This window comes from Geotrypetes seraphini, chromosome 10 (genome assembly GCF_902459505.1).
Source record: "Geotrypetes seraphini chromosome 10, aGeoSer1.1, whole genome shotgun sequence".
In the NCBI taxonomy this organism is placed as follows: Eukaryota; Metazoa; Chordata; class Amphibia; order Gymnophiona; family Dermophiidae; genus Geotrypetes; species Geotrypetes seraphini.
The window spans coordinates 29819950-29843960 of NC_047093.1; the positions used below are offsets into that span (position 1 = coordinate 29819950).

Here is a 24011-nt window from a genome sequence, read left to right on the forward strand (position 1 = left end):
CTGATAGCAAACAGTCATATTTTAGTGCAGGTCTTAATACAACTTCCGGCACAGCCCACTTCACAGATCCGTCACTGGCAGAACTTGAGAACATCAAAAAAATGAACATTTCAAAAACAGATCCACTAAAACTGTTATATGAAATAAATCAATCCAAATCAACACGAATCTGTACAAATTAATACAAATTAAGGCAGATTATAGTCCCCATTCCATTATTCAATTCAGGAGAGCCATTTTTTTAAAATCTGCTTTTCGATGTCTCTTAAAATTTTGAAATGATTCATCCTTCCTTAACTCTACTGGTGAATTGTTCCACAATATTGGAACCAAGTAGAAAAATGCACCATTTCTGGTTGAGGCAAGGTGAGCCTTTGAGATATGGGGAACAGCTACTCTATTGTCATTTAAAGATATCAACGAACGACTAGGTGTGTAAAATAACACTAGATTAGAGAGATATATAATGGTTGTAAAGAGTTGTTGTACCTTTAAAGTGTGTCTGACTGGATGTGCACAGGTTTAATCCTCAAAGTTCACTCAGGCTCTTATAATGCTATAGTGCCTGAAAGTTGCCCCTTGATCAGTGCAAGGAAGATCTGGGGTACTGGACAATGTCTCTAGTAATGAAGCTGGTTTGTTACTGTTTGTTCACCCCAGTGGAGTTTCAGGTCGGAACTGATGCCAGATCCTTCAAGGACGAAGGGTTGAAGAAGAGGATTGTGATGATAGCCCGAGATAACTGGGCCAACTATTTCTCTCGCTTTTTCCCAGTCACAGTAAGTAAGCACAAGTTTTTCTATTTATGAGTTCCAAAAGTTGCCACAATAACAAAGTACACAAAGAGAAATACAAATTTCCAAAAAAAACCTTTTAATGCACAAGGAAATTAAAACATAATTTTAGCCCACATCAAGGGGAGCAACGGAAACAAATGCAAGAAGGCAATTTCAAAGGCAGTACGAAAGAAGGAAATCCACACATTCATCGGCTGATTCATAGTAACCCCTGAAATCCGCTCAGTCCTCTACTAAACAGTCTTCTTACCTGACCAGGAATTTTAAACTGATCCAAGTCCACAAAAGCATAGGGATGAATTCCATACACTGGCACCAAGATATAGGTGCCACAATGGAATGCAGTATAATCTCATTATAACGGGCTTGCTTATAACGGAATCTCGCCTATAGCGGACGAGGTCCGCTGGTCCTGGCTGTGCGCCATTATAAATGTACAGAAAATCATCGCATATAGCGGACTCAGATATAACGGACTTTTGGATATAACGGACAACCAATTTGGTCCCCAGAGCCGCTTTTAACTGTAGTTTTCTTCAGCTATAACGGACAAGCAGGTTCCGTCTACAAGGCGCATGTCATGCCGGTGATATAGTATCAAAATGCAGCCCAGAAGAAAATGACAGAGTATTTTTCTTTCCAGTACAGTACGACATAATGCTTTAGAACATCTTTTAGTGTTCTCGTTCTGCAATCATTTCGTGCCATACCAATGTTTTGCTGAGTTTTGTTCTTGATGTTGCTGATATGCTTGTGCAGTGACTGTTGTTCTTTGATTGAATGTTGTTTCAAGTTGACCTAAATAAAGTTTAAAAAAAAAAAAAATGCAACTCTGGATTATAACAGACCATTTTTCCAGATCCCTTGAAGTCCATTATAACGAGATTATACTGTAGGCTTAGCGGCCATTCGAATGGCTTCTGGACATGCTTAAGCCATTTTTGAACCCTGGTGCAAAGCTGTTTTGGCATGTGGAAAGTTGGTTGCGCCAACTTATGCCACGTCAGTGGCTGGTGTTAATGTATAACGCAGTGCATTCTGCATGATGCCTGGTGACATGCCTATGCTCCTTCCGCATGCACACCCTCATGCAGTTGTACGCTTAAGGCTGGGTTTAGTAAATGGCGCTCAAGATTCAGTACCAAAAGAAAAAAAAAAAAAAATCAGCATTGAATGACATTTAGTAACAGCTCCTGACTTTACTACAGGAAGAGGCCGTCGGAGCAGAGCGCGAATGAGTGAGTCTGCGAACCGCGAATGAGAGGGGCAACACTATATCAAATCCCATCCCATCCCTTTTCCCTTTTTCTTTTCCAACTACACATTTAAAATTGAAATCAGTATGTGTACTGAGATACGAGAGTAATGGAGGGCTGCGTTGTTCGGTAGAACTTGGTTCGACTCTGGGTCTCTCATCTTTTCCCATCGTACTTCCAGTTCAATATTTTTTATTGATTTTTTGAAAAAATATAAGAAACAGTTCAAGTACATGGTATCAAGATATAAAACAAAACATTTAGTATAACAAATATTCAGTTACATTGTGCAATGTAGAATTGAATCGTTTTAAAAGATCTAAAGTACTAGGACTGTTCATGAAAAAATAGTAAAAGAAAAGATAAGAGGAAAGAGAAATTGAAGGAAGAGAAAAAAAAAAAAAAGAGGAAGAGGAAGAAGAAGAAGAAGAAGAAGAAGAAGAAGAGAGGAGTGTCTATGAAATAGATTGAACATATGAGTCCAGGAATTTCCAGGGTGATTTACATTGTATCAGATTTTTGGAAAGTCGAATTATATTTTTCTTTTCATAAGCATATGATTCAAATTTATGATACATGCTCAAAGAATTCCACCAGAAGGTATAGTTTAGTAATGAAGAGGACTTCCAATTTTTCAAGATGTGCATAAGGGCAGTCACAAACATTACATCAATGAGTTTAGGAGGACAGTTAGACTGTGTAAAACAAGGGTGTTGAGATCGGAGAATTATAATGTCAAAGGAAATTTCTTCTGAACAATTGGTAATAGACTTTATGGTGTCCCAAATGTCCCAAATCCCATCGTACTTCCTAGGAGCGAAGTCTGGGTCAAATCACACAAAGAAAACGAAAACAGAGGGAAAAGCAAGAATTTTTCTGATATGTGTTTGCTTTCAGGGGGAGAACGGAAGTGATGTGCAGCTCCTGGGGGTCTCTCATCGAGGTATCCGACTGTTGAAGGTGGTAAAAGCTTCTGGCTTTAGCCCTGAGCACCTCAAAATCCTTTCCAGCTACAGGTGAGATGGAAACCTTGAGGGAAAAGGGAACTTTTTTTTTTTCCTTTTTAAAATGTTTATTGAAATTTTAAATTGTTACAAAAGATTCATAAGCATGAATATAAGGAGAACAAGAAATGTATTTTTAAAGGTTTTTTTTAACTTATTTAACCAAAGCAGAAATGCTTTATTGTTAGGGTTATCAGACGTCCAGATTTCCCTGGCACTTTGTCTGGGTTTTGGAAAGCCACTTCTCCATCGCGTCGGGCAGGAGGCAATCTGCGCATGCACAGATTGCATCCTGCCCAACCAAAGCAGGAAGGGGGGGTGGAGCTAGGATGGGACTGGGGCGGAGATGGGTGGGCCTGGGGGGCGGGTCTAGGGTGTCTGAATTTTACATTCGTAAAATCTTGCAACCCTATTTATTGTACTCCAGCTTCTAAGAATACAAATAGTACCAGGGATTTTAAGGTATTATTTTAAAGGATTTGTAGGAGGGCCTTTCAGGGAGATTAGAGTTTTTACTTAATACTACCGTGTTTCCCCGAAAATAAGACACTGTCATATTATTTATGGGCCCCAAAAATGCACTAGGTCTTATTTTCAGGGAAACTGCCCAATCACAAACCCACAGCATCTTTCTATCCCCCCTGCCATGCAGCCGAACCCCCACCGACCCTTCCATCTCTCCCTCCACTTCCATCTCTCTCTCCCCATGTCGACCGCGAGACTGACATATCATTACCTACTTCCAAAAGGCAGCGTCGCAGCAGCAATCTGAACGGGCTGCTTAGGGCCTTCTCACGTCAGGGCGTTCCTCTGCTACATCACCGATGATGTCATCAGCAACGCGGCAGTGGAACGTCCCGACGTGAAAAGGCCCAAAGTAGCCCATTCAAATTTCTGCCGCGACGCTGCCTTTTGGAAGTAGGTAATGATAAGTCAGTCTCGCGGTCGGCATGAGGAGGGAGAGATAGAAGGGTCTGCTGCGGCATTTAGGAAGATCCCGGTACCAGCAGTGGACTTTTATTTTGCTTTCCTTTACCCCCAAAATAAGCGCTCCAACTAGGGCTTATTTTCAGGATATGTCTTATTTTCGGGGAAACACGGTACCTCTCCCCAAGCCACTGAACTTTTATGAACACTTGATGGTTCAGTGGTAGTCCATATGGTTGAACCTGGGTTACAGCTCAGGTCTTCCTCTTTCTGGGTAGACCGAGGCCAGTTTTCTCTTCTTGAGGATTTCTCCTGAAACGTCATCTTACAGTGGAGAATCAGATGGTTTGGGATCATTTCCACATTCCATGGTGTAATAAGGGGTTGGGGGTGGTCCACCCCGGCGCCATCTTGGTAGGGGTGCTGGCACCCATGCTCTTCTCCGTCTCCCACTACCACACGCACGCATGCGCTCCTTCCCTTCCTCCGCACCTCTTAACGTTCCCCGCGCGAGCGCTCAACCTGCTGCTCGTGCAAGTGTCGGCTCTTCCGCTGACTTCACATCCTGGATCCGCGCCTAGGAAGTGACATCAGAGGAAGAGCCGACGCTGGGGCGAGCAGCAGGTTGGGGTTGCTGCTCGCGCCGGGAATGCTAAAGAGGTACGGGAGAAGGGAAGGGGCGCGCGCACGCGTGTGGCAGGAGGGGACAGGGAAGGAGCGGTGACACAGCCCCAGGCGCCTCTCACCTTCAGTACGCCACTGGCCACGTCTGAAAAAATAAATTTCACCTCCCATAGAGAGGATCTTAACATAGTCACTTAGCTTTGCATCCTAGTTTTTAAATGTCGACATGTTTCCTTGGCATTCCCCTAATGGCACAATCCACTTTGATGACCAATAGTACAAGGGTACGGTCGTATATACCAAGCACTGACTCAAAAAGAAAACGTACTGTATAATAATTTTAGCAGAGAAACCTCATTCATACCATACTTTCAAAAATCAATAAAAGAGACAGAAAAATAATAATAGGTACAAAAAGAACGGAGAAAACAAACCTCATACCCGGCTAGCTGGGATTACACAGTACCCTAAGCCACCCGTATCGTCACTGGTCTGAAAAAACTCCGTACATTTATATTATATCAATTTTTCATTTCATTCATTAGAGTTATGCTCCTCAAAATTCAATTTCTGTCATCATTATCATTGAATGGAAAAAAAAAAAGGGGTTAGATCTGCCAAAAACAAATTGGAATGACTACAGCCAGGAGCGACTAAGTTTCAGTTCTTATTTGATTGGTGAAAGAGCGTAACAAACTTGGTTCATAGACAACTCGGCGAAAGACAAAGGCGCGCGCCGACAACTGAGCGCAAGACGGAGGCGCGCGCCGAAGAAAATTACAGTTTTTAGGGGCTCCGACGGGGGGTTTTGTTGGGGAGCCCCCCCAGTTTACTTAATAGATATCGCGCCGGCGTTGGGGGGGGGGGTTTGGGGGGTTGTAACCCTCCACATTTTACTGTAAACTTAACTTTTTCCCTAAAAACATGGAAAAAGTGAAGTTTTCAATAAAATGTGGGGGATTACAACCCCCCACACCCCCCACAATGCCCCCACAACGCGGCGCGATCTCTATTAAGTAAAGTGGGGGGTTCTCCCCCACGCCCCCCCCCCCCCCGTCGGAGCCGTAAAAACAGTAATTTTCTGTGGCGCGCCTCCGCGCTGCGCTCAATTGTCTGCGGGATTTTGACCTGACACCAACAAACTTATCTTGAAGTCACTTCTCTCAACAGGTCAGTTGTCTCTTCCTCTAATCTTTCAAGCAATCCACTTTGACACATGAGAAGTAGCAATAGTGTTCCTCTTTTATCTTGAATGAAACAGTTGTTGCCACATCTGCAGCCTTCATCTGGAGCCCTGGCAGCTACCTTTCAGCTCCACTCTTATCTGCCGACCAAGTGTCACAGATTGTCACATACATACAGCTGAACAAGTTGGTCCATACTGGCTACAATGTAATGAAGGATATAGCATGAAACATCCTCTAAATCAGGGGCTTTTCAACCCAGTCCTCGGGACAAACCCAGCCAGTTAGGTTTTCAGGACAGCCACGATGAATATTGATGAGATAAATTTGCATGGCACCGCCTCCATTGTATGCAGATCTTTCTAACTGGCTAGGTGTGTCCCAAGACCTGTGTTGAGAAACCCTGCTCTAAATCAGAGAATGACACAGAGACAAATTTTTCCCCATCCCCGCGGGAGCTCATTTTCCCATCCCATCCCCACAAGTTGTTTTCCTGTCCCTGCCCCATTCCTGCAAGCTCTGTCCTCATCTGCACAAGCTTCAAACACTTTAAAAACATAACTAGCAACATTCTAGAGCTCAGATTGTGATGTCATAATGCCTCATTCCACCAATGCCTAAGCTCCGTCCTCATCTGTACAAGCCTCAGACACTTTAAAATCATAAGTAGCAACATTCTAGAGCTCAGATTGTGATGTCATAATGCCTCATTCCACCAATGCCTAAGCTCCGTCCTCATCTGCACAAGCCTCAAACACTTTAAAATCATAAGTAGCAACATTCTAGAGCTCAGATTGTGATGTCATAATGCCTCATTCCACCAATGCCTAAGCTCCGACCTCATCTGCACAAGCCTCAAACACTTTAAAATCATAAGCGTTCGAGGTTTGTGTAGTTAAGGCAGAGCTTGCAGGAATGGGACAGGGACAGTGACAAAACCCGTGGGGACAGGACAGGGAAATTGAGTTCTTGCGGGGATGGGGATCAATTTGTCACTGTGTCATTCTCTACTCTAAGTGATGCAATTACATTATTTCTAAAATGGCTTCCTCCGCGGATGTAAGAGGAGCTATCCAAAGGATTTCCCTAATCACTTTCAAGTACACAGAATAATGTATAAACTTTGTAGAATTACCTTCAAAACCCTTTATAATAAGACTCCTGCTTTCTTATTTAAATTATTAATTCCATATTCTGCTAAGAGAATTTTAAGATCTAATGAACAAAACCTCTTGTCGATTCCTTTGTTGAAAATTATAAATACAAGACGACAATTTATTTTTTCAGTTACTGCACCGCAGACTCGGAATGCCCTCCCTATATCTTTAAGGGAAGAAAAGGAATTTGGAAAATTTAAAAGTAACTTAAAAACATTTCTCTTCAAGGATGCCTTTGCAAACTAATTTTAATATCCTATAACCCCATTCTATTTTATTTTATTATATTTTGTTATTTTGTTAACCTTCTGTATTTTCCCTTAATGTTTTCTCTTTACTTTAAAGATTTGTATTTCATTCCTCCTTACCTAATGTTATGAATATGTTAAATTGAGTGTAATTCTGTCCTTTTTTTTAAGTATTTTTATTTATTGTATTGTCACCTAGCAAATGTAAATTTTAAACTGTACATCGCTTAGAAGTATGATTAAGCGATTAATCAAGAAACCTAATAAACTTGAAACTTGAAACTACATTTTAAACAGATGCAAGGTGGTATGCCTACAATAGGGAGTTTTGAAACACAAGGTGTTACATGATGGCTTTGAGGCTCAGTTAGGGCGATCGGACGGGCAGAGTTTTGTTTTAATGTGGCATCTTTAAAATCTTGTAGGCCCCATGAAGCAAGAGGAACCTTTTCCTTGCATTTCCATTCTCTCCCTGTTCTGCAGCTATGCTGACGTCCTCTCCCTGGCAGTGAAAGCTCCCCACGTCCTGGAGATTTCCCTGAAGAATGAGCAGCTGATCTTGCAATCTCCCAAGGCCCGGCAGCTCAAAGCCATAGTGGACCTCTTTCTTCATGAGCTCAAGAAGGTGAGCAGATGTGGGGCAGCGTTTTATTGAGGCAGCTAATCGTTAACCTCTGCAAGGGAAAAAATGTCCAGTGCGGATCCTCTGGACCCTTAGGAAAGAGGTCCTGTATGGAGGCTTAGATGAGCAATAACATTTCTCTATCTACAACAGGTGATCAAAGAGTGGAATTACCTGAATGTTTTGGATCAGAGATCATTGTCCTGTAGTCCTTGGTTCATAGACAATTGCGCACAAGACAATCGCGTGCGGACAACTGAGCGTAAGACAAGTGAGCGCTAGTCAATTGAGCGCGAGGACAACTGAGCGACTTATATTGAAAACGCAAAAAGTCAAGGGAACCATACTGACAATGTGGTGACGTGATCATGTGTTAACGTGCGCGTGGCCTTCGTTCGGCAGGCGCCATCCAGAGGCGCGCTGAATTGTCATTGCGCTGAGTTATCGTTGCGCTCAATTGTCTGGCGCTCAGTTATCATTTCGCTCAATTGCCTTGCGCTGAGTTATCCTTGCGCTCAATTGTCTCACGCGCTATTGTCTTTGCGCGGTATAGTCTTTGCGCTGAGTTGTCTTCGCGTTTTTGTCGGCGCGCGATTGTCTTGCGCGCAATTGACCTGTCACCGTAGTCCTTAGTTTCACACTTTGTTCACAGGAACTGTTTTGCATAGCTTTCATCATTAATCGCAGGGATTTAATTCCCCACCCCCCACCCCATCCAGGTTCAGAGGATTTAAGACGGTGGTTGCTATGTACATTGTGATTCGTTGTGAGAGTAGCCAAAGATTCTTTTTAAAAGATAATAATAATAACAACAGTTTATATACCGCAGGACCATGAAGTTCTATGCGGTTTACAATGAATTAGAAAGATTCTACAAATTGAATGGAACATTCATAGTTGGAGATTAGTGCTTAACAGTTTACGAGATCAGATTTGGGGGGTGGGATTGTGATGGGGTCTTTTGTACAGATTCGTTACCTAGGTATTTCAAGAACAGGTATGTTTTTAGGTGTTTCCTAAATTCACCATAGTTGTTTGGGTGTGTAATTAGTTTTTCCAGGTTTTTGCCCCAAAAGGCTGCTTGATACGATAGAAGTTGGCACTCCTATATAAAGAAACTACCAGCATCTTCTGGCTTGTGAAACGATTGCCAGATCTGTGTCTCCTCCTACATAACAGGGTGTTTGTGGTCGAGAGTTATCATTTATATGCTTTGTTCCTTTCCCAGGACTCCAATTACGTTATCGCTCTTCGAAGCTACATCACGGACGACAAAAGCCTCCTTCAGCTTAAGAAAGGTGATCTCATCAAACTGCTGCCCATGAATGGGCTAGACCCTGGTAAGAAGCCGCTTTTCCTCTAGAAATATTCTAGAAGACTCACTGGGCTTCTGTAGGACAAAGGGGATGGGGATGCGGGGTCAGTTTCAGATCTGCTTCCGAACTGTGAATTCTAGAATGTGGTATCAATGGGATTTTCACTGATATTAGAGAATGACATGGGGGACAAATTTTTCCCCATCCCCGCGGGAACTCATTTTCCCGCCCCCGTCCCCACGGGGACTGATTTTCCTGTCCCTGCAGGGACTCATTTTCCCGTCCCATCCCCGCGAGTTCTTTTCCTGCCCTTGCCCCATTCCTGAAAGCCCTGTCCTCATATGCACACGCCTCAAACACTTTAAAATCATAAGTGTTTGAAGCTTGTGTGGTTAAAGCAGAGCTTACAGGAATGGGGCAGAGACAGGATCAGCGACAAAACTCGCAGAGACGGGAAAGGGAAATTGAGTTCCTATGGGGACAAATTTGTCTCTGTGTCCTTCTCTAACTGATACATCAACACAGAGAAGGACAGCAGATAAAGACCATATGGCCTATCCAGTCTACCCCCTCCTTACCAGCTGTTAAGCTCTACGATCCCTTTCCCTCCCTCATAGATGCGCTGGGCTTGTACCATGCTTTCTTGAATTCAGATACTGTCCTCATCTCCATCACTGCGAGGCTGTTCCAAGCATTCACCACCCTTTCTCCTTTGATAACTCCTAAGTCTATCCCCTTTTACCATCAGCCTCTGTCTGAACCTCATTCCAGTGCTTACTTTCAAGTGAAAGAGGTCCACCTAGTGCGCATTTATACCATGAAGGTATTTAAATGACTCTTATCATACCTCCCTTATCTTACCTCTCTGTCTCTATATGTTTTAGTAGCCTTCCTCTGGACCGACTTCATCCTGTTTATATCTTTTTGAAGGTTTCGTCTTCAGAACTGTACACAATACTCCAAAAGGGGTCTCTGTACCAACCAATGCTGAGTGTGAAAATATAAAGGTTACAGCTATAATACCAAGAGTTTTGTTCCATTAAACAAAAATAATCGCAAATTTTAAGACCAGCGGAACAAAATCTGCACACACTTTCACTTTGAAAATTGGTATAAAACCTTCCGCTATGCATGGTCTTTACCCCACATTGAAGACAGTTTAGAAATGGCTCTATTATGTAACTGAACACACATAAATAGTAAATGAACAGCTTTCCCTGTCTGGATACTGACAAATTTTCAAAATGAAAGTTGATCTGTTTGGAAAAATAGCTCAGAGAGTTAATAGCCTTAAATTTACACCTGATCGTTATTGTGCATAAATATTCCAAGTTAATTAATTGGCACTTATCCACATATTTTCCAAGTCACCTGCTCTCCCATTGCTCCAGGTACATTTAGATAGATTGTGAGCCCGCTGGGACAGACAGGGAAAAATGCTTGAGTACCTGAATAAATTCATGTAAACAGTTCTGAACTGCCCTGGGAGAACGGTATAGAAAATTGAATGAATAAATAGGAAATGCCACCACTCATTTTCGAGTAAAGTTATTTGTTTTACAGGTTGTATGCATGTAATGTTAGACATATAACAGGTATAACATTTCATAAGTGTCTGTTTCTGTACATAAAGTTCTGTTCAACGTGCAGAAATTGCTTTTAAAAATGCCCTCCCTAGATTCTTCTCCGATGCACGGCCTTGGTTTGAGAAGATGGTGTTATTGAGATAGAAATGAGAGGCTTCTTTCAGAGCTAAAGCAAGTAAGCTCTGGAGGATCCTCCTCTACTGCCATTCTGCTGTCGGTCAACTTACTCTGCGTAGCTCTGTCCTGGGACCACTTCTTTTCACCATCTGCACTTGTTTCCTTGGTGCTCTAATCCAGTGTTCTTCAACCTTTTGACACCTGTGGACCGGTGGAAATAAAATAATTATTTTGTGGACCGGCACCCCAATTCCACCAGATCCACCCAAAAACTGAAACTCTCCTTTCCCTCTCTAAAAGGCGTCTTCCTTGTAGGAAAACTAGGTTCCTCCCTCCCTTTTAGAATCACTGAGCTCTGGAACAACCTTACCTCTTAGGAATCTGAGCTCCCTCCAACCCTTCCGTAAACATCTGAAAACCTGGTTATTCTCAAAAATGTAACTCTTCCTCCCTCTCTGATTATTCTAGTCCTCTAAATTTCCTGTTGAAGAACACTGGGTTAAGTTGTAGGCCAGACCCCGCCCATCTCCACCCAATCTCCGCCCCAGACCCCGCCCCCATAACAGTACTAATTGTAATACAATTTTTTCCATTCATTTTTATATATATATTTAAATTCATTTTATATATATATTCATTTTATATATATATTCATTTTTATATATATATTTATATATATATATGAAAAATGAATGGAAAAAATTGTATTACAATTAGTACTGTTATGGGGGCGGGGTCTGGGGCGGAGATTGGGTGGAGATGGGCGGGGTCTGGCCCACAACTTATATATATATATACATACACACACAATATAATCGTATCACACTTCTCCCTCCGTATTCGCTGTGATAGGGGATTAACAGTAAATACTGAAAAACCGCAAAAAACTTTTTTATATGTTATTCGCTGTTTTCTATTAAAAACAATCGTGAATATGGTGAAACCGCAAATAAAATGGTGGAGACCTGGCCTGTTCCTGAAGGAGAGGCAAAACACGGCAAAGAAAGTGCTGGGAATTGGCGTTTTTCTCTGTAAATGCTTGGAATCAGCGATTTCTCTATGCAAGCTGATGTAATTTTGGGGGAGGAGCCAGCAAGCTAAAAACCGTGAATAATCGAAACCGCGAATGTTGAAACCGCGAATACGGAGGGAGAAGTGTAACACAAGGGTAATGGTTAACCACAAAATTAAACTACACAAAGCACACTGTAGGCTTCTCAATATTCATTCCTACCAGAACACAGCTAACCCCATGCAAATACGGGACGAAAAACTAAAAGTACTAATATATACAAACGAACCATAAGGTGTAAGACTCTGCATGCAGTACAACCCCAGAGGAAAAGAAACAAATACATTTCTTCCTGAACAGACAGCAGATGTAAATCATTCACTAAATTAAAAAATAAAATCATTCCCCCCTACCGTTGTTGTCTCCCTCCGTCCATGATGTGCCTTGCCTTCTGGCCTGTCCCCTGGTGTTATCTTTGGGCCTGCTCCCTCTTCCTCAGTGCTGCAGTGCACAAAGCCGTGGCCAGCGGCTCCTTGCGCGTCCCGCGCCTTATCTGGAAGCTTTCCCTCTGACGTTGCGATATCAGAGAGAAGGCTTCCAGTTCAGGTGCAGGACGCTACTGCCCATGGCTTTGTGCACTGCAGCACTGAGGAAGAGGGAGCCAGCCCGAAGACAACGCCACATCGATCACACCGTGGACCGGCGGCTGAAAAGCACTGAATGGGGCCCGATGCACGTGCCGGCCTGTGGACCGGCAGGAAATTTCTGCGGACCGGCAGTTGAAGAACACTGCTCTAATCTCCTCCCTGGGCTTTGCTGACGACTCACAAATCTACCGCTCTATGCCTGAAATTTCTACGAGAATCCAGGCCTGAGTATCAGCCTTCCTGTTTGACCTTGCTACCTAGATATCTCACCAGCATCTAAAATTAAATATGGCCAAGACTGTGAAGTCCGTATCGCTCTTCCTAAACCCCTTTTCCCCTTCCTCCATTCTCTATTTCAGTGGATATCACTCTCATCCTCCATGTCTTGTCTGATCACAACACGGATCATCTTTGACTCATCTCTTTCCTTCTCTTTGCATGTCCAACAGATCGCCAGACCTTGTTTCTTTCTCTACAGTGTCCTTTCTGATCACACTGCCAAGACCCTCATCCACACTCTCGTCACCTCTGGCCTGGATTACCGCACTTTGCTTCTAACAGGTTTTCCGCTAAGCCATCTCTCTCCCCTTCAGTCTGTTCAGAATTCTGCTGCACACCTCGTATTCTGCCAGTGTCGCAATGCTCATGTTACCCCTCTCCTCAAGTCACTTCACTGGCTCCCTGTCTATTTCTGCATACAGTTCAAATTCCTCTTATTGAACTACAAATATATTCACTCTGCAGCTTCTCAGAATCTCTCCTCTCTTATCTCTCCCTATACTCCACCCCGAGAACTCTGTTCATTGGGTAAGTCTCTCTTATCAGTACCCTTCTCCTCTTCAGCCAACTTCCAACTCCATTTCTCCATTGCTGCACCGTATGCCTGCCTGACTTGATACATTGGGCTCTGCCTCTGGCGTTATTTAAATCCAGGCTGGACGCTCTGTATTTTTTAAGCTACCAATTTGTAAAGCACCAATAGCTGTTTGGCATTCCCTCTGTAGTCCCTTATCCTATCCACCTCATCAGTCCCCTCATAATTCCCTACCTGAGCAGCATGTGTAGATTCACTCTTTTATCCTGTGTGTCTGTCATAATTAGATTGTAAGTTCTTTAACGCAGGGTCATCTCTTGCAGGTTTAATGTACAGCGCTGCATGTGTCTGGTAGCACCATAGAAATAATACATAGTAGCAATAGTAGTAATCTTCATGTCCTGAAAAATAAAAGTTATTTCCTTCTTTTCCTTCAGAAAATCAGCTAAAAAAGAAGCAAAAATCACAAAATTAATCATTATAATGAAAATTCTGAAAACAAGCAGCCAAAAAAAGGATCACAATCAGAGCCGGATTTAGATGAAAAGAGGCCCCACTTATGAGGCCCTTTCACCTCCCATTTTTAAGTTTGTAAATTACATGAGAGATAATAAAATACATCATTACTGTGATATATATCAATATGTTAAATGAAACATGTTGTTATTGGTACTAACCTTTATAAAAAAATGTGGCACGGATAATAAATTAAAAAAAGTTGAGAACACTTATTTGGACATTTATTCTCAGCACCATATATAGTACTTGTAACAATAACTAATCAAACATAACACACAACATTGCCCCTTCCTATGTCCATAGTGCCCCCAGTGCGTCCTTCCTCACCTCACCCCCCCTCCGATGCCCGCCTGCCTCCCATTCCCCTTCCATTGAACGCCTCCCCCCATGCCATCCTGCCTGCCTGCCTGCCTTCCATTAAACCCCCCCACCCCACCTACGATGCCAGCCTGCCTGCCTCCCATCCCCCTTCCACTGAAACCCCCCACCCCACCCACCCACCCCCCGATGTCAGTCAGGGCCGCCCTGTCCTGACGGATCCATGTTTTGCCTCTCTCCCTGCGGTGCTGGGCTTTGCCCAGCTGTTTCCGGACTGACGTCTTTCCCTCCCCGATCCTCCTCCCAGGGCGAGAAAAAGAAAGGGAGAAGCCGAGTCGGTGCCCCGGTTGCAGCCGGAGCCGGTTCCGATCCCGAAGTGTAGAGTTTCTCCTTATTTTCGGTTCAGTGTTTTAGTGTTCACTGTTTTTAGAATAGTGTAATTTTAATTTTGCTAACAATTTAAATGTAGGCCCCTCTTGATCTTGAGGCCCTAGGCTGAAGCCTAGTTAGCCTATAGGAAAATCCGGCCCTGATCACTGGCACTTAGCTCTCTGCTATAACTGGTCTCCATTGGCTGCTTCATGCAGGCATGCCTAGATCCTTCCTGTCAGCCAGCAAGTTTGATTGAGCCCTGTGGAGGGTGGGCAGACAATCTGTTTCTTTTGTAGGTCTGCTTTATCTATCGTCTCAGTTTTAAAGGTTTGATCCTCTAACTCTTCTTCCCATAGGCTGGCAATTTGGCTCCATTGGTGGCCGCTCCGGTCTTTTCCCTGCTAATATCGTACAGGCTGCAGCAGCCCCAGATTATTTAAGTCATCAAATGAACAGAAACGAGGGACAGAAGAAGAAGAGCATGGGGGCTCCCCCTGTACTGACTAATGTCAAGGAGGTAAGTTTCAAGTTTATTCATGGCTTGATACACCGACCATCACATGTATCTGGGCGGTTTACAGTATTAAAAATTAGAAAGGTCTAATATAATTTTTTATTTAGGTGAGATAAAATAAAAAGAGGGTAAACCTAAAACTATGACAAATTAAGACTGATTAGAAATGAGAGGTTTTGGGGGATAGGGAAGTTTTAATTACAATGATAAATAAAAATAAAAGGGAGGGTAGAGGGATGGAGAGTAACGAGAGGGAAACAGGAATATCACTTCTTAAAAGCTTCCCCACCGCACCCCACTTATTGGTAGGCATCTTTAAAGAGAAATGTTTTGAGATTTGTTTTAAATTTATTTAGGGAATTTTCATTGCAAAAATAAAATGGCATTGCATTCCAGAGCGAAGGTGCAACTACTGAGAAAATGGAATTTCTAGTATAGAATAGGTCCTTAATTGTAGGTACTGTCAATAGGTTTTGATTCGTAGATCTAAAGACCCTAGAAGGGGCATGTGGAATGAGATATTTATCTAGAAAGCCAGGGAGGTGAGAGGTCTTGATTTTAAAAGTTAGAAGGAGAATTTTATATGTAGTTCAGTGAGAGACCGGTAACCAGTGTAACTCTTGAAAAAATGGGGTAACATGATCATATTTAAGTGTATCTTTAATGCATCTTTAATGTAAACCGCTTTGAACCTCACGGTATAGCGGTATATAAGAAATAAAATAAAATAAAAATATTTTTTGGCCTTGTAAATGAGTTTGATTGCGGTATTTTGGATCAGTTGTAATCTATGGATTTCTTTTTGAGTTATACCATGGTAAAGAGAGTTGCAGTAGTCTATTTGTGAAATGATTAGAGAGTGGATTAGGATTTGGATTGAAGAGGATTCAAGAACAGAGGCTATGGAATGAATTAAACGAAGCAATTTTTAATCACGGAATTGATTTGATCATGATAAGGTGCTGTGTGAGAGACTTTGGGAGGGAGGGACCCAGGGAATGGAACAATCTCCCTGGGTACGTTCGTTAGCAACAGAATATACAGAACTTTAAAAGATTGCTGAAACAGCATCTTTTTTGCCGGATGAAATAGAGGGTATGAGACTGTATGGTTAATGAAGAAGAGATGATGGCAGTGAGGTGCTGGTCGCCTATGCATTTTATTGTTTGTATCTTTTGCTCTGATTTGTGGGTGTATTTATTGTCGATCATGTATATATTTTTGTATGTAATTTTGTATTTTTGTATGTAAGTTTGTAACCCGTCCTGGGTAAGGGCGGGATTTAAATAAATAAACCAAACCAAATTATAATGTAATTCTGAATCCACATTGAATATTTGGGTAGTATTCTAATCTTTTGAATTTTCAGAGTAATTGAAATATTCAATTATTATTGATTTTCACATTTAGTAGGCCTGTTTAAACTTCTGATCTGCAGGGGGAAAAAAAAGGCCTGTTCTCTGTTAAAGTTAGGCCTAGCCATAAAACCAAGATGCAAACAATGGAGAAGACATTGTCGCAAAAAAAAAAGAAGCCTTTCTTACTGTGGAAGAACTAAATGACTTTTAACAGCCACAGAGCAAACCGATCAGTTCACGGTGGCTGAAGAAATGATGGAGGCCATTTATAGAGGCACGAAGGAGAGCCACAAGGAAAAATATTTGCATTAACACATGAATGTCATTTATTAATGAATCTGTGATTTTGCTTTTACATTCATCCTTCATTTGATTCAAAGGAAGCCATATCAATGAGCAAAATATAGTACATGCAGAGTCAACAAATCATCTACATCAGCACAACTATGGAGAGAATAATTTTTATAGGACCTAGTTCAGATTTTTTTTTTTTTTAATAATACTGTAGAGTTACCTAGTGCTTAGTATAATGCGCTGGAAAACAGAGAAACCAGGGTTCAAATTCTGGTTTTCCTCCTTGGAACATCATCCAACTCTTCATTGTCGCAGGGACAAACTAGTTTATAGAACCACTTGAGCAAGGAAATACCATAAGTCGTATTCCTGTAAGTGTCACTCACCTTGAGCTTGGATTTGGAAAGGTGAGTAATTTTAGATGTCCAGTGAGTAGCTCTGACCAAGGAGGTTTAATTAACAGGACACTGAGTCATGTGACAACACTGAAGCCCTTCCCTCACGCTGCCACCATCTTGATACGCTCAAAACAGTCTCTGACTGGTACAGTCTCCTGTCAATTAAACCTCCTTGGTTTCTAATAGGCTGTTATGGGTTGGGTGAATCGGTATGGCAACAAGCTCTACCTAAATGCTTCATGTCAGGTTATAGGCCAAGCCTGCTCCCTCCATCTCCTGTTACTTAAAAAACCTTCCCAAGCTGAAGGAGCATGATCTATGGCCAGCTGTGGAATATAAACAGGCCTGTTTTGTGCTTATAGTAAAAATCTTTCATAATCTGGGCCTTAGACAGTAGTCTATTCAGAATGCTGGTTGTTTGTAGTCAACCGAGGGCATTAAATCCACTATTTACCTTGTTTCACAGAACCCGTTTCTCTAAGTAACACATAGCCAGAGGAAGTGACTCATATAATGTCCACCTGCTCCCCCCCAGAAAATGCTGAATGAGGGTGTCCAGGGTGACCATGCGGAGAAACAAGCTAAGAATCATGGACCATACCTCAGATATTCAGGAAGAAGTGGAAGACAGTGTTACAGTCCTACCTCGAGCAGTAGCATCTAGAAGAGAGTCCGGAGCACATGTTAAGATACTGTCGGTGGCGAAGTATTCCAATGAACTGAGATCTGCTTCACCAGAACTGAACCAGTACCCTGGCATTGATGACAGACTGTGTAATGTACACGTGCTTGCCATCTTTGAGAAAATCCTGATGGCTGGGCCAATATGCATTCACACTGAATGAACACTGCTTCAATAGCTTGTAAGCGGCGGATAAGAAATTAAGTAGGACCACTAATGAGCTCATTAAGTGTTCTGCCGCTACATGCTAAAATGATGAATTATGAAATTAGCAATGCCACCATAGGGAAGTGATACAAAGGCTGATGATTCACTGCATTTTTTTTTTTAAACCTTTACTTTGGCATCTGTGTTCTAATATCCTCTTCTTCCTCCAGCACAGTCCAGTCTCTCCAGTGAAATAAAAGGAAGCAGACAATGAGAGCAGATAAGACCCGTAAAGCCCCTGCCATCTGCCCGGTTTCATGCCTTGTGGAGTGCCAGCACCCCCATCCAATCTCTGTTTTCCCTTCACTGTGACTAGGGATTGTCTGAGGCTTTGTTGAATTCCATTTTGGTTAATATCTTCATCACTTTCCAGGGAGACTGTTCCGCGTGTCCTCTACCCTTTTTGTAAAGACAGATTTTGCTGGTGATGCACTTAGTCTACCCACTTGAAGAAGAGACAACTCCAGGGTAATATGATAAAGGTCTATAAAATACTGAGGGGAGTGGAAAGGGTAGATGTGAATCGCTTATTCACTCTTTCCAAAAAAATACTAGGACTAGGGGGCATACGATGAAACTACTAAGTAGTAGATTTAAAACAGACCAGAGAAAATATTTCTTCACACAATGTGTAATTAAACTTTGGAATTCACAGCTGGAAAATGTGGTGAAATCAATTAGCTTAGCAGGGTTTAAAGAAGGCTTGGATAATTTCCTTAAAGAGAAGTCCATAGGCCATTATTGAGATGGCATGGGAAAATCCACTGCTTATTCCTAGGATAAGCAGCATAAAATCTGTTTTACTACTTAGGATCTAGCTAGGTGCTTGGGACCTGGGTTGGTCACTGTTGGATACAGAATACTGGGCTTGATGGACCTTCGGTCTGTCCCAGTATGGTAATTCGTATGTTATGTGAGGCAAGTATAGGATAATCAAGCTATTGTTACATCACAAGGCTGGCTTTTCAGCATTGGGGGAATAAGGCATTATGACATCACAAGCTCAGCTCTGGAATGTTGCTACTGTTTGGGTTTCTGCCAGGTACTTGGGACCTAGGTTGGCCACTGTTGGAAACAGGGCACTGGGCTTGATGGACCTTTGGTCTATCCCAGAATGGCAATTCTTATGTTCTTATGTGAGCCAAGTATAGGACTATCAAGCCATTGTGACATCACTGATGAGTTTGGCTCTTAGGCACTGGTGGAATGAGGCCTTATGACATCACAAGCTCAGCTCTGGAATGTTGCTACTCTTTGTGTTTCTGCCAGACCACTGTTGGAAGCAGGGCACTGGGCTTGATGGACCTTCAGTCTGTCCCAGTATGTCAATTCTTATGTTCTTATGATTGCAATGGTGTCCTAACATTCTGCTGACTTTTCAGCACTAACCAGCTAGGTTTAGTGAGCAACGTGAGCTGTACAAATAGCAGTCCTAAATCCAACCATCAAAAATTTGATTGGATAGATTCAGGATAGTTTTCAAGCAAAAACCTAGTTGTTTAGGTGCAGCAGAAAATTAAGGTACGGTAACCAAACAAAATGAACTGGTCTAATTTTGTCGCTCAGTGACTCTTTAAAAACTGACCTTAGTGAGTTCATTAAGTCTCTTATTATATTATGTTTTCTGAAGGCCCAGTCCTTGGGATGCGCCTAGCCAGTCAGATAAATTTGCATGCACTTCCTCCATTCTGTACAAATCTATCTCGTGCATATTCATTGTGGGTATCATGAAAACCTGACTGGCTAGGTGTATCTTGAAGACTGGGCTGAAAACCACTGATGGTAGATCCTGCATCATTTTGAATGCCTTTCTCTGCTTCACCTCAATTTTTCCCTATCTTTTCCAAAGTATGGTAACGTAGTAAATGATGGCAGATAAAGACCTGAACGGTCCATCCAGTCTGCCCATTAGTTATACCCATTAAAAATATATGATTAAATTAACTTGTCTCTTCTAAGATATTTCTGGGTCATAGACTGTAAAGTCCACCTTGTATTGTCCTAGGTTCCAAATGTTGAAGTTGCCATCCAAGCTCACTCCAGCCTATCCAACCATCCTGTTTGCAGGATATCTACCATAAAGTCTGGCCAGTAACATCCTCATGTTCCAAGTTAGTGGAGTTCCTATTGATGCCCTCCCCAGTCCATCCTATACCAAATCACCACATATGGGACACAGACCGTTCAGGTCTGTCCAGTACCGGCCTTAGTTCTTTCATTTACATCCTTCGTTTTCTAATTAGAGATCCTCTGTGTTTATCCCATGCTTTATTGAATTCCATCACCATTTTCCTCTCCACCACTTCCCTCGGGAGGGCATTCCAGGCATCTACCACACTCTCGTGAAAAAGAATTTCCTAATATTGCTCCTGAGTCTTCCTCCCCGCAACCTCAAATTATGCCCTCTAGTTTTACCATTTTCTCTTCTCCGGTCTCCAAACTTGGACATCATAGTCTATGTGAGATCTTGCCAAATCATTCCGTCTTTCCACATACTCCCTAGTATCCGTCCCTTCTGACTGTGGCCAATTTCTTATTGGACATGATCATCTGAAGGTCTTGGCTGGTGCACATTTGGGGTGTGCTTGGGAACATTTTTCTTCAGTTTCGAGGGGGGAGGTTGTTTGTTTTCCATTTTGTTAGATGTTTGTTTCAATTCATTTTATTTTGGGTAATAAAAAGCCCAAAGAAAAAAGTAAAAGTAAATTTTAGTTTTTAATGAACTTGTAAACAAAAGAGCTCTTGTTCAAAATAAAAACAAAAATATTCCCAGATAGAGGTTTACAACAATTACATTTATCTAAGCAGCCTTTTTGACTGGGATTGCAGTCGATAAGATTCAAATGAGCTTAAATTTTCATCACAGATCAGGAACTTTCCTATCATGACCAGATTAGTTCATTGGTTAAAAATTGTTTTTATAAGTTACGTCTCATAAGATCCTTATCAAAAGTTTTAAAACCCGAGGCCCTTAACATTCTAATACATTCACTAATCATTTCTAGGCTTGACTATTGTAACACTTTATTTCAGGGCATAACTCAAAAAGAAATAAGAAAGATTACAGATAATACAAAACACAGCAATAAAAATTATCACTAATTCAAAAAAATACGATCACACTACTTCTACAAGCAGCTCATTGGCTACCAATCACACATAAAATAACCTTTAAAATTTGATTGTTAACTTTTAAAATTCAACAAACTCATGCTCCGATTTTTCTGCATCGTCTCTTGATACCGTATTCTCCATCCAGGGCACTTAGATCAACACAACAAAATCTATTGACTATCCCTTCATTAAAAATAATAGGGACCAGGAGATCTACTATTTTCTGGGTTATAGCACCCCAGCTTTGGAACAATTTACCAATATATTCGTAATGAATCTTCTTTAGAAAAATTCAAGCGTTCCTTAAAAAGTTTCTTGTTCAATGACGCATTTGAAAAAATAGACAACATAATTTACAAATCACCAAATTTCTTAGATCTTAATCAGATTTATGCGTAGATTATAAATTTATCTTTTTCTTTCTTTTTTTTTTGTGTTACCCACCATATGTTTCCTTTCTTTCTTTAAAGATTGTAGTTCATCCCCTTCACCTTCCGTACCAGTCATGTATTACAATGTATAGAATTTGAATGTAATTGTATAAAAGAGTTTTGTTTTGCCCCCCCCACCATTTTTTTTAAAAATGTTATACGCATTGAAGCATTTGATATTGCGTACATAACAAAATTTAATAAAACTTGAAACTTGATTAATAAATAAAATAAAACAAAGACTGTTTTCATTTGCTACATGTAGTGGCATAGATTTTGTACTGCGGCCTATTCCAAACAGATCCTCTCGGACATTACTTACCAAACTCTATATCTTATACTTTTGCTCAGCAAATTGTATTTCTATATTCTTGCTTTCTTAAAGTCTCTGCTCTCTGTATTTCCTCTGACTATCTGCATATTGTAATTCGCTGAATATCCAGCTCTCTTGACTGTAAGCCGCCTAGAAGTCGCAAGATTGTGGCGGTATAGAAGAATAAAGTTATTATTATTATTAAACATTGAATGGAAGCTCATTGTGGTCCTGTGTTGGTTTTTTTTTTTTCTTTTTGCTTTCAGAGTCCCACACCCAGTGAGGCATCAGAGGTCACAAACACTATAGCCTCAGCTGATGTCAATCAGTACACCATGGTGGAATTTGCCATGAAATATTTCCGGGAACCACTGACCATGTAAGTGTCTTCCTTTCAGTTTGTGCTTGTCCCTATATCCAGTGCTATCTTGTCAGGCATCTTATGGATCGCATCTTTGATTTCTTTCCTAGGCTGGGCTGGAAAGGTATGAGCGCTGAAAGAAAGAACCCCAATATCCTAGTCCAGCACACCAAGGTGAGTGCTGAGGAACCTTGACAGAAAGGACACCCATCAAGGGGCGAGGTGGTGGTGGAGGGGTCAGTTGATGTAACCCCTCTTACCCAAATTTGAGCATGAATCTCGGTGCTACATGCTATTCCATAAAAGATGCCAATTCCAGAACAGCTAATTTACTCGTAATATACTGTTCAGCCCTGATTTTATTTTTATGCTAAATTTTGAGTTACCAAAGGAATAAGGGGGTAGTATGATAGTACCATTACCAAAGCCTAACTCTCCTCATAAGAGAGGAAGGTCTCATTATAAAGTACTTTAATAGTGACCATTCAGGTATAAGACCAACCAGAAACTGCAATCTATTTGCATCCCCAAGCCTTACCGGCTGTAAATACAAAACCTTTCTGGACAGAACCTTTATGTACCAAGCAAACAAACAGCAAACTTGGCTAGACAACGACATTAATGGAGCTAGACTGACCTATGACGCTTTTAGAAAAGACATAAAAAAAATCACCTTTTTTGACAGATTTATCACTTAAACAGTAACTACACCAAACACTAAATCCAATTCTATTACTTCTAATATGTCCACTCTTGCTTATAAGTCTGTAATTTTTAATAAACTGTATATTATAATTTGCTGCATATTAAGATTCTGCATACTGTAATTCGCTGATTATCTGCATATTGTAACTCGCTGATTGTCCAGCTCTCTTCAGTGTGAAGCGCCTATAAGTCACACGATTATGGTGGTATCTAATATAATAAAACGGTAAGCCGCGCATGCGCACTTCCTATGCGTGCGCCGGTTTTCCGTGAGCTGTAGCGACCCGCAGGTAGGAGTGCGCATGCGCGGCTTACGGTTCTGTTTTTCGGTCTGGCCTGCTCCCTGCCGTATTGCATTTTTTAGTTGAAAGACGCAGCGGTGGCTCCTTTCACGATCCCCGCCTACGTCGGACTTCCGACGCAGGTGAGGATCATGAGAGGAGCCACCGCCGCGTCTTTCAACTAAAAAAAAAAATACGGCAAGGCGAGCAGGCCAGACCAGACCGAAGCTCAAGACCGCGGGAAGGGAAGGGAACGGGGGGCCAACAAAGAAGAGGACTCCAGCCGCGAGGAGCCGAATGGAGCAGCCAGATCGCAGCAGGCCAGAACGCGGGGGAGGGGCCGAACGGAGCAGGCAAGATCGCGGTAAGAGAAGGGAAGGGGTGGGGGAAATGCTGCAACTGCTGCACAGGGGCCTGGAGGGGAAGACAAATACTGCTGCTGCACAGGGAAGTCGGGGGGGGAGGGAAATGCTGTTGCTGTTGCTGCTCCACAGGAAAGTGGGGTGGAAATACTACCACAGGGAAATGGAGGGAAAGAATGACAGACAGAAAGGAAGAAAGACACAGGGGCAGGGAGAGGGACAGAAAGATAGACAGAAAAAGGGAGCCAAGGAGAGAGAGAGAGAGACAGCGGGAGAGAGAGACAGAAAGAAAGAAAGACAGACAGACATATATTCTAGCACCCGTTAATGTAACGGGCTTAAAGACTAGTAGAAGAATAAAGTTATTATTATTATTAAATATAAAGGATGGGAAAAGCCTCAGAGCACTGTAAAGGAGTCACAGAGACTCTCAAAGCTCCTATTCTTCAGTCATCGGCATAAGAACCCATC

The 24011-nt window shown here is 42.0% G+C and overlaps 1 protein-coding gene across 2 annotated transcripts in view; it reads left to right on the forward strand.

Moving 5' to 3' along the window:
- The window catches only part of LOC117367715 (unconventional myosin-XV-like), a 95742-nt gene that overhangs the window by 39904 nt on the left and 31827 nt on the right, over positions 1-24011 (forward strand). For both annotated transcript variants that reach the window (XM_033960556.1, XM_033960557.1), the window contains exons 10-16: positions 661-779; positions 2951-3069; positions 7681-7822; positions 9048-9159; positions 14877-15037; positions 22098-22210; positions 22303-22366. In XM_033960556.1, coding sequence (XP_033816447.1) covers positions 661-779; positions 2951-3069; positions 7681-7822; positions 9048-9159; positions 14877-15037; positions 22098-22210; positions 22303-22366 — 830 coding nt within the window. The remainder of the gene's footprint in view (positions 1-660; positions 780-2950; positions 3070-7680; positions 7823-9047; positions 9160-14876; positions 15038-22097; positions 22211-22302; positions 22367-24011) is intronic.